The sequence below is a fragment of the Eurytemora carolleeae genome, unplaced genomic scaffold (genome assembly GCF_000591075.1).
Source record: "Eurytemora carolleeae unplaced genomic scaffold, Eaff_2.0 scaffold385, whole genome shotgun sequence".
NCBI lineage: Eukaryota > Metazoa > Arthropoda > Copepoda > Calanoida > Temoridae > Eurytemora > Eurytemora carolleeae.
This window is the reverse complement of record NW_019396304.1, coordinates 133918-144901: the sequence shown is the minus strand read 5'-3', so window position 1 is coordinate 144901 and position 10984 is coordinate 133918. Positions and strand designations below refer to the sequence as shown.

The 10984-nt window shown below is 37.0% G+C and overlaps 3 protein-coding genes across 3 annotated transcripts in view; all 3 read left to right on the top strand.

Annotated features, from left to right (window-relative positions):
- Positions 1–634: 634 nt before the first annotated feature.
- On the top strand, positions 635–1704 carry LOC111700570 (zinc finger protein 525-like). The gene is made up of 2 exons (XM_023471536.1): positions 635–736; positions 853–1704. Exons 1-2 carry the CDS (start codon positions 674–676, stop codon positions 1531–1533), a joined length of 744 nt encoding a protein of 247 aa, XP_023327304.1. The 5' UTR covers positions 635–673; the 3' UTR covers positions 1534–1704.
- A 14-nt stretch (positions 1705–1718) lies between these two features.
- Positions 1719–7003, top strand: LOC111700567 (lethal(2) giant larvae protein). The gene is made up of 6 exons (XM_023471532.1): positions 1719–1912; positions 2186–2230; positions 2667–2729; positions 2823–4862; positions 4963–5500; positions 5856–7003. Exons 1-6 carry the CDS (start codon positions 1744–1746, stop codon positions 6151–6153), a joined length of 3153 nt encoding a protein of 1050 aa, XP_023327300.1. The 5' UTR covers positions 1719–1743; the 3' UTR covers positions 6154–7003.
- A 106-nt stretch (positions 7004–7109) lies between these two features.
- Positions 7110–10984, top strand: part of LOC111700568 (protein SHQ1 homolog) — an 8464-nt gene continuing 4589 nt past the window's right edge. Inside the window, exons 1-4 of the mRNA XM_023471533.1 lie at positions 7110–7371; positions 9457–9518; positions 9805–10203; positions 10296–10397. Of these exons, the coding sequence (XP_023327301.1) occupies positions 7291–7371; positions 9457–9518; positions 9805–10203; positions 10296–10397 (644 nt within the window). The 5' untranslated portion in view covers positions 7110–7290. The remainder of the gene's footprint in view (positions 7372–9456; positions 9519–9804; positions 10204–10295; positions 10398–10984) is intronic.

The following is a 10984-nucleotide window of genomic DNA, read 5'->3' as shown; positions in this document are numbered from 1 at the left end:
AGGCCCAGTCTCTTCTGGGTGGGGGGCAGACCCTCCAACAATGATGGGCAGGCCCAGTCTCTTCTGGGTGGGGGGCAGACCCTCCAACAATGATGGTCAGGCCCAGTCTCTTCTGGGTGGGGGGCAGACCCTCCAACAATGATGGGCAGGCCCAGTCTCTTCTGGGTGGGGGGCAGACCCTCCAACAATGATGGGCAGGCCCAGTCTCTTCTGTTTTTTGTTGACGACTGGCCTCGTTATATTAGCCAATAATTTTAAAAACAGGTTTAAAAACTCAGATCCTTACCATCTCTTATCAAACTCGGATCTTACCTTCTCTTATCCAACTTAGATCTTACCTTCTCTTATCCATCTCAGATCTTATCTTCTCTTATCCAACTCAGATCTTACATTCTCTAATCCAACTCAGATCTTACATTCTCTTATCCATCGCAGATCTTACCATCTCTTATCCAACTCAGATCTTACATTCTCTAATCCAACTCAGATCTTACATTCTCTAATCCAACTCAGATCTTACATTCTCTTATCCAACTCAGATCTTACAATCTCTTATCCAACTGAAATCTTGCCTACTCTTACCGAACACAAATCATTAAAAAGTATTTCAGGAATCCAAATAAAAAATGGTTACAATTTAAGAAAAACTGTTTAGATTAGTTTCGGTACATCCATGATCCTGAGCAATGATGATCCAGGAAGGATGGAACCTGATGTAGATCTCAAACTAGATAAGGCAGAGAAAAATTTAAATTTTAGCTTTTCTTAATTTAGAAATTCAGGTTATCAATAATTGTTTACTTTTTGATACCGGAGTTTTTTATTATACTAATCATAGTTTTCTCTGGTCAGGTTTTTCCGGAGGAGTATCAGAGAAAACTTTTCTGGAGAGAACTATACAGTTCTCCGGTGGCGGAAACCTACTCGGAGTTAAGCAGGTTCAGAGTTTCTGAGACCTTGAATAATCCAGAGAGAGGGATCCATGCTGATTTTATAGAGGCCCAAGAGGACCCAGAGCTTGCTCTTTGCTACGGAATATTCGGAAATGAAAACTTCGGTCAGGATGAAAGTAAAAAGGATTCTAAACCTTTCTTTGAATGTGATATATGCTCTAAAAAGTTTTCTAAACAATATAATTTAAAAGAGCATAAGAGGATCCACACCGGAAACAAACTGCTGTGTGACGTGGTAGGATGCAACACAACCTTCAACGATAAATCTTCGTTGAACAAACACATAAAAACTGTTCACAAGGCTCACAAACCATATTCTTGTGAAAATTGTGACAAAGCTTTCTCCCGCTCCAGCCATCTTCAAGATCACAGGGCGGTTCATACCAAAGAAAGGAAGTTTCAATGTTCTTTTTGTCAAAAACGTTTTTCATTTTTGTCAACAATGAAATCCCACGAACTGATACACACCGAAAGACAAGAGTTTAAATGTGATCATTGTCTGAAATCGTTTAAGAGGAAGAAAACATTAAAAGTACATTTGCTTAATGTTCATAAAATCCGGGAATTTATTCCGGGATAAAATTTGCGTCAACACACAGATATTAACGCACTTAATAGAAAACAAAACCATGTGGGAAGGGTGCGTCTTGGAATAGTTTGGTGTCTTTCTCACCATCTGTGATGATGTACTAGTCGTTTGTTTTTTCTCCTCTTTTGCAAAAAATATTTTAATTCTTGTATCTTTCAGAAATAAAAAGTTCTACCTGGACCAGGAGAATTGACCGGCCCGATGTCTAGCGGGCCGAATATGCTCAAGTTTATCTGGGGGAAGGGTCAGGGACCCTCGGCGGAGAGAGTCAAGATTCAGAAACAACTCTTCGGGTTTAGCAGAGAAATCAGCCACGGGTTTCCAACCAAACCCTCCTGCTTAGCCTGGGACCCAGAACTGAAACTCATGGGTGAGTACAACAAAGTTGATAAATATAGGGATAACTAGAGAACTGTAGAATACTAGCAATACGTCAGTATATTTAATGTTTTTACAAAGCAAATATTTTCACCAGAACCGTTAGGTTGAGCTAAATGTGTCTGTTTACTATGCACGATTTCTGTGTTTTGTTCAGTGGACTATTTAAAGTTAAAACTTTAGTCTGAAAGTCGTCTTCCTATTCCAGATTTCTGGTTCTCATTGTTGTAATTTCACATTTTTTCAAGTTTCTTCTATTTTTTAGGTTTAGCTGCAAAGAACGGAAGAATCCTTGTTTATGGAAAACCAGGTACATTTTAAATAATAAAGAAAACAAGAAAGAATCATGAAAATAATTCCTTTTGAACGTAATAACATTATGTTCTTTGAGTAGAGGAGTAGCGGTTTTTGAGAATTATCCCTGAAGCTTGGCTTTTTAGTTTTTTTGCAGGGGTGTTTTTTTTCTTTAGAAAAAAAATAAGATTATTCCCGATATGCAAGTGAGATTTTTAGTTTCTTCTAAGGTCTTATTCGCTGATTTTGCAGGAATAAAAGAAGTTAATGGCAAAAAATATCAAAAGGGTGTAGACTGTAGAACTTGCCTTTTGATATCGATTTTTAATTTTTTTTCAGAGCATTTATTTTTCAAACTCATTTGTTTTTCATAATTTGAAATATCAATACATCCCTGGAATATTCATCTCCGACCCTAAACCACTATAATACTTGACATATTTAATGTTAAGGAGTAGAACTGGAGTTTGATCTAGATGATGAAGCAGGAATCAATAAACTCATTTTTATTCCAGGTACAATCTTTCACTCTTCCAAAGTTAGAACATTTTAAATTAGGATGATAAAGCTTAAGGTCCGCATTATGTTCAAATTGTGCCTTTTTTCAGGGCAAGGACGCCTTATTTGTATTTCAACGGACAACTATATCCATCTAATGGAGATATCGGAGCAAAAACTAACCCTGGTTAAATCCACCCATATGGAGGGAAGGTTGAAAACTGTCTCCGCTCTCTGCCTAGAGTCTGCTAAGAAAAGAGTTCTCCTGGGAACAGAGGGAGGAAATATTTATCTTCTCCGGCTCTGGAACTTAACCCTGGAACAGGAGATCATTTTCCAGGATAAAGTCGTGAAAGATGTTCCAGATTCATTCAAGGTAAATCCTGGAGCTGTAGAATCCATCCTGGAGCATCAGACGGATATGAATCAGGTCCTGATTGGGTTTACCCGAGGACTAGTTGTGCTCTGGGATAAAAGTGAACAGACAGCTCTCAAACATTTTGTTTCCCAGCAGCAACTAGAATCACTTTCATGGATCAGAGACACACAGTTCGTCTCATCACACAATGACGGAAGTTTTATAATTTGGGATTCTGTCTCAGGGTCCCAAGAAGAGCCCCCAAATACCCCGTATGGTCCTTATCCATGTAAATCCATAACTAAGCTGTACGGGAATGGGAAGGGAGAAGATGTTTGGAAGATTTTCTCCGGTGGGATGCCAAGAGCAAGCTACGGAGATAAATTCACAGTTACAGTGATGAAGAACGATGACGATCATGTAGTACTGGATTTAACAAGTAAAATAATTGATTTCCAGGTACTGGAGAACACAGAGGGGCTCCCGGACTCTCTTCTGGTTCTGAGTGAAGAGGAGCTGGTGGCGATAGATCTAAAATCAGCAGGTTGGCCACAGTACGAGGTTCCGTATCTTCACTCCATCCATGCCTCGGCAATAACATGCCTGACACAAGCAACAAATCTCAAGCATTCGGTAGTTGAGGAGATCAGTAAGTACAAAGCTGTGCAGCAGAGTGTTAGTATTAATCCTTGGCCGGTCACAGGAGGCGAGGTTTCCGCTGCAGGAGATTCTTCTCATAATCTTCTTATAACTGGACACGAGGACGGTTCTGTCAGGTTCTGGGGTTTGCATGGAATCACTATGACGCCGTTAGCCACCTTTAAGTCTTCTAAATTCTTTAAAACTGACGATTTTGACGATGACGAGAACAGGATTGATGAGGAGGACGAAGAGGAATGGCCGCCGTTCCGTAAAGTTGGAATGTTTGATCCGTTCAGCGATGATCCACGCCTGGCAGTGAAGAAAGTTGGTTATTGTGCCGAGACAAACCAGCTCATGGTTGGAGGAACAGCTGGTCAGGTTCTAGTCTGTGCTCTCGGAGAAGCCAAGGAAGAATCATTGAAAATTTGCAAGGCAGACATTGTAACGGAAAAAGAGGGATTCACATGGAAAGGTCATCAACCTCTGTTGGCTAAAGGAACCAGTCTAAAGATGGAAGCAGGTTGGCAGCCCAAGGTAGTTCTACAAATAGCTCCTCCTGCTAGTATAACTGCTTTAACCTTTAGTAAGGAGTGGGGTGTACTCGGAGCAGGAACTGCTCATGGTTTTGTTCTTCTGGATTACAACTTCTTTCATGTTATCTCCGCTCGATCAACCCTTAACGCACAGGACATCGCTAACGCCGATGATAACCCCATGTCCCGCCGAAAATCCTTGAAAAAATCGCTCCGTGAATCCTTTCGTAGATTGAGAAAAGGTCGCTCCCAGAGGAACCCGGACAAAAAGAAACCCGTGAGTCAGACCAACGTTATAAGATCGGAGTCTCCTGAGGCCAGACCAGTAGAGCGACAAATTGAAGCTCGAGGTTCGACCAGCGAGGACGGACTCGGTTCGATGGTTCGATGTCTTCACTTTGCCAAAACATATATTGCTACTCCTACTAGTACAAGTCCAACGCTGTGGGCGGGTACAACTTGTGGACAAGTTCTAGTCTTCCTGCTCAATATAACTCCGGAGGATAAGAGGAAGAACGACAAGATCACGGCTGTCCTGGCTAAAGAAATCCAGCTCAAGCATCGAGCTCCTGTCATCGACATTGTAGTTTACGACTCCGGTGGCCTCCCTGTTAAAGGTAAGAAAAATTAATTACAAAAGTTAACTTTATGTTAAACGTTTTTTTACTAAAACATATAAATGTTGAATTCATTTTTATTTTTATTATTATTTTCTAGGTGAGGGTGAGTTTCCTTTGCCGCATAAAGTTCTAATTGCTAGTGAAGAACAGTTCAAAATCTTTCTGCTACCCAATCTGAAACCGAGCGGGAAGTATAAGTTGACCGCACAGGAAGGAGCGAGGGTTCGGAAGATCCGTAGCGTAACCTTTGCAAGCAAAGAAAAACCTAGTCTATCGGAAAACTGTGTCGCGTTCTTAACAAACCTCGGAGAAATTTCCATTCTAGTTTTCCCTGAGCTACGTCGTCAAGTTACAACCAGTGCGATCAAGAAAGAGGACGTGGTTGGAATTTCGAGTCTTGCTTTTTCCGAGTCTGGAGACGGAGTTTATATGAGCAGCAGCTCCGAACTCCAGGTTCTCACTGTAGCAGCTGCCAGGGTTGGGTTCTGCAGCTCCGGGAAAGGACGTGTGGTGGTTCCTCTGCAGAATCGAGCCTCCGAGGATCCAACGGAGACAGATAGACAAGCAGATCTGCAGAATCAGCAGAATGAAAGGGAAGCTGAGCAGAATGGTCCACAAGCCAGAGCATCTCCCAGGTAACACATAAAAAAGTTAATTATGAAGTTTTGGTTAATTTATTGGAACAGGAGAAAAAAGTTTGTTAGTTTGTCCACAATTTACTGTTATATCATATATTACAGTGTTTAACCAGACGTGGATAAATTTATATTTTTTCACGGTCTTTTTTTCCTTCTTTTATTCTTAAACGCTCCGTGCTTTATAGAAAGGGAATTATTACACTTATTGAAGAATATACTCTGCTCAAGGAACTTCACATAAATGATAAAATATTAATCTCAGATGATGATGGAATGATGGAATTCTTAAATTCGATGAAATAATCTGAATATATATATTCAAGTTTCTATATTAATAATGATATAAATTCAGATCTCTGAGCGACGAGAACGGATTAGATTCACACAACGAGACCAACATATCCGAGGCTAGTGGAGACATCACCCTGGACAGTGTCAAGGATCACATGGTCTCCCAGTCCCTGGAGATCAATATCACTGAAACTCCGTCCGGATCCAGGACGGAGAGGATTGAGACTATCTCCAGAACAATGGAGTCTGTGAGTATCAGAACTGAGCACCTTGTTTCACCGGAAATAACGGCTCCGAGCTCATTCAGCATAGGACAAGACGGAGCAGGAGAATCGGCGGCCGAACCATCAGAAAATTGATTCTGCAACTACGACCTTTCAATTGTTTTCCCCTTTCTTATCCAAAAGAAAGACGTATTTAATCAAGAATCAATTTATTAAAATAAAAAAGTGTTGTCTCTGGTTTGTAAATAGATTTTGTGATTTCTGTTGTTTTCAATATTTACTTTTATTAAATTCACTGCACAGTTCATAGTACATTATCAGTACAGCGTACATAGTACGAAACAGAGTCCATTGTACAGTTTCAGGGTACGATTTCAAGTTCATTGTACTGAAAAGTATCTGTTCACGTTCTATCTGAAGGACCAATCGTTTCCAACCTCGTTCAATTTTCAATATTTTAAACTAACCCAAGAGAATCAGTTGAACTATTTTTTCTGTTTAAACACTTTTATTAAACTCTAATTTTTATAATGAACAAAAATAATATCGTCAATATGGTTAAGATAAAAACATGACAAAATAAAAATTTATAAAATAAGCTTTAAAGGACTGTCACCGTATTCTAAAGTGATTCTTCAAGTTCTGCAAAAAAAATGGCCAAGATTTTTGCCATTTCGGTTCTAACACATTAATCAGAGGGGTCTTTTGTAAATCCTACATGGCAATCTGTAAATGATCTGCTACTTAAAATTTTGTTGACATTCTTTTACAAAATATTTGTTTAACACAATGCAGCTGGACGAATTAGTCTGTAATATATAAATGCTTTAATACTAGTTAACTAGAAGCTTCAGTGTATTTATGTCGAGTTTAACACGAAAGATAAAACCAAAATCTTTGGCAAATATCATTCCAATGTTTTGACTTTAAATATTGTATTTTTGTACACCCTAAAATAGTCGTTTAAATATATTAACCTTGGTTTAGGATTAGTATTATTATTGTAGTCAACTTTTATTCAGAAGATTTAAAATGAAAAACAAAAGATCTTTGTTTATTGGACTTATTTTAAAATTTGTGCTCTAGAGCTTAAATTGCTGCTTTGAAAGGGGCAATTAGAAAATGGCTTTGTAGTTTTTAGCATATTGGAAAAATAGTTAAACAGTAGGTCCATTGACAAGCTATTTGAAAACAATTTTCAAGATCTTTTATATAGAGACATAAAATAGCAGTGATTACAGAAATCGTGAAAAAATTAATAATTTCAGAAAAATGATAACTCCGAGGTTTACTTTAACACAGGATGATACTTATCTACATATTACTATCTATGCTCCCTTTACCAATCTAGAGGTAAGTTAGGAACAGTTTTATGGAGCCATGCTGACGAGATTTTATTGGAAAACTTTATTTTAAACTTTGGCCTTCAGAAGTTTAGATCTAGCAAAATTTTTAGGTTGAAAATATCACAGGTCTATTTCAGAAGGTTGCAAAGATAAAAGGATTGAGAATTAGATTTTCCTTAGGTTGAAAATATCATAGGTCTATTTCAGAAGGTTGCAAAGATAAAAGGATTGAGGATTAGATTTTCCTTAGGTTGAAAATATCATAGGTCTATTTCAGAAGGTTGCAAAGATAAAAGGATTGATAATTATATCATATCTGTTCGGTTCCATAGTAGTAAACCTATCGTGTAAGAATTCCCATTATTACACGGTTCAGGAGGAACAATTTTAATATTGTTCGCTTTCTAGCGTTTAAGAATGCTTATTTTTACACAGTAGGTGTAGAATTTTCATTCTTTAACGCTCAGACCGTGTAAGAATGGAAATTATTACACGGTCAGAGCGTGAAAGAATGTATATTCTTACACGGTCAGAGCGTGAAAGAATGCATATTCTTACACGCTCCGAGCATTAAAGAATGGAAATTATTACACTAGTTGCAGAATATTCATTCTTACACGCTCCTTATATTGATTTTTTCAACATAGATCAATATTGAAAATGACTTAATTATTTTGTACTGACAACATGCACAGGGCACACTCACCTTTTTCTTTTATATAAATACATGCAAACTTACCTTTTTATACTTTAAAATAACATGCTCACTTACCTTTTTCTTTAATATTTAAACATGCAAACTTACCTTTTCATGCTCACTTACCTTTTTCGTTTTTTGAAGTTTTGATATACCTTAATTCAATAATATCCATTTAAATCTCAACCCTAATCCTGTGTTTAATTAACATTTTCTGAAATTCTGACCTTTCCAAAAAAAATGGACAATGCTTTAAGCCTTACATTGGACATTTTCATCCAACTGCCGAGTCTCAAAGACTGCCTTCTATTTTGCAAATCTCTGCATCCTTGTAATAGTTCAGTCAGAGCTTTTCAAAAATGGAAAGGTTGTCATGTCTTCAAAATTTCAATCAATTGTTTTTTCATTTTATATTAAAAAGGGTCTCCAAAATTCCAAATTCATTTGTAATTATTAAAAAAATTACAGAATAAAAAGGTCAATTTGTCCCCCACCCCACAGCTAAAACTAGTTTTAAAGTACCTCAGTCTGAGTCAGTCGTCACCATATCTCGCATAGCTCGAGATGATGAAGTGAAACCACAATCAAAACCAAAAATAGTTAATTTTATAAAAACTTATCATTGAAATACTAGTGTCACAAACTTTTATTGGGGTCTTAGCACTCCATAGCAATGCGAACAAACCAGTAAATCTTGCTTCATGAATAAAAGACAAAGATCAGTTTATGTCGAACTGATTAGATAACCTGCTTTTATCTCCTCTTTTTGGAAGATTTAGGATCTAATATCCAGGAAATGATTTCTTCTATAAATGAAAGCACGATTTTGTTCAGTAAATTCAGACAACCTACTACTATACCTTCTCTCCATCTAAAAAAAACTCATGGCAAATTCAACATGCTGTGTCTAAGTGTAGTATCAACTTGAAAAAACAAGCAAAATCATAAGAAATTAATAAACAAACAAACTAAACTAAGGAAACAATCGCACCACATGCATTACTTTCAAATTAAGAACCAATTTTTACTTAAGAAATTTGAAATAGTCGGATTTCACCAGAAATATCTTTTACTATAATTTCTTGGGTATGTGCCCATGGAACCTCACAAATATGATATAATAATAATCTTATGAGGATAAAAATGTAATAATGGAATTTTTAAACTCGATGAACTAATCTTGATGCATTCTTTAACTCAGGCCTGCGGCCTTCGTTAAAGAATACATCAAGATTAGTTCATCTCGTTTAAGAATTTCCATTATTACATTTTTTCCTCATAAGATTATCATATTAGATTTTCTTCGACGCTATTTTTTTACTAAAAAATTCATTACTATATAACCTCTGTTTTCAAAGTTGAAGGGTATTTTTTAACTATATATTTTATATTTAGAACACGGATATATTTATGGAGGGAACGGACTTTAGATTTTTCTCCAAACCGTATTATCTCAGGAAACCTTATCAATCCTTCAAAACATTTTCTATAGAACTATTTCAACTTTTAAATGGGGGTGCTTTCTGAAGTTTAAGGATGCTCTGTAATTCTGAGCATCCTTAACCCTTCCCGGGGGTTAATTGTGTTGCCTCAAAATTTCTGAGTCCGATCTGTTGAGCTGTTTTGACGTTTATTGAATACAAACAAACATACAAGCAAAGTATATATAGATTTATTTTAATAAAAATAGATCTTGGTAGAACTTTCTTCCTTGATGTCAGGATTGATTAAGTTAAACCATAGATTACATTTACCCGGAGAAATAGAGGAGTCGGAGTCGGCAGGGGGAGAGTATCAGGCCGATATTGCCAGTTTTGTCCTCAGATGCCCGAAGAAAAATCCGGGAGAAAATTTCGAGGGATTGGAAATGATAACGAAACTTCTCACTCCGTCCGGAGACACGCAGGTTCGCGCTAATATCGAGGAGCTGGACGCGGAGAACGAGGAAGATGCGGAGGAAGAGGAGATAGATTTCTTCTATGAGCAGAGTATGCCGGAGCAGGAGCAAACCATGAATATCACGGAATCCACGTCAGAGTTCGGATACGGATTCAATTTTGCCAAAACTGGAGTTTTTAAAAACCTTCTGGATGAGTTCGAACAGCTTCTAGACGTAAAAAATCCTGATTCTAAACCTTTAAGGTGAGAATTTGAGAGGTTGTGAAGTCGAAGTTTTAAATAAGATTTTTAGCAAAGGCTCTAAATGTTTTTATGAAGATATCTTTTTAATTCAGGGTAAGACGCGAAGAAAGAGAGAAAACGGAAACTGAAAGTTTTGATGCAGATCATTATCTTTGCGATCTTTATGAAACAGAGGAGATCAATTCTATTCTCAGGTGTATAAGATTCAGGGTTTAATTTTAACCAATTTTTGAAACCCTGAAGCGGTCCAGTTGTGAGCCTTAAAGAGCCAGGAGCTGCCGACCATATCAGTGTTGAATGGGATGTAGGGTTCCATCTAGTCCTGTCCTAGTAACTATCTACTTTTAGTAATAGTTAATAATTAATTAATTATGTATGGTCTAAACTATTCCTCTAAATATGTACAGGGTGGTCAAAATGTACGGATTGTACGGATTGTTTTTTTAACCCTAAAATTGTACGGATTGTACGGATTGTACGGATTTGTTTTCAAATTGTACGGATTGTACGGATTTTTATCCTGGAAAATACACCGTTTTTTTTAAATTTTCACTCATTTCAGCAAATTTTTCATGAAAATAAAAAAAAAATCTCGTCAAAATGAAGTTAGTTTAACTTATTTTCTGCATTCTAAATAATATTAGATTGATTAATGTTTCAATTGACAATCAAAATTCATTCATAATTTTCGAGATATGTCCAAGAAGTGTTTATTTGAGAATATGTTCCATAAGTACTTATTTGATTGCTTATTCAAGAAGATGTTCCAGTATCCTGTACC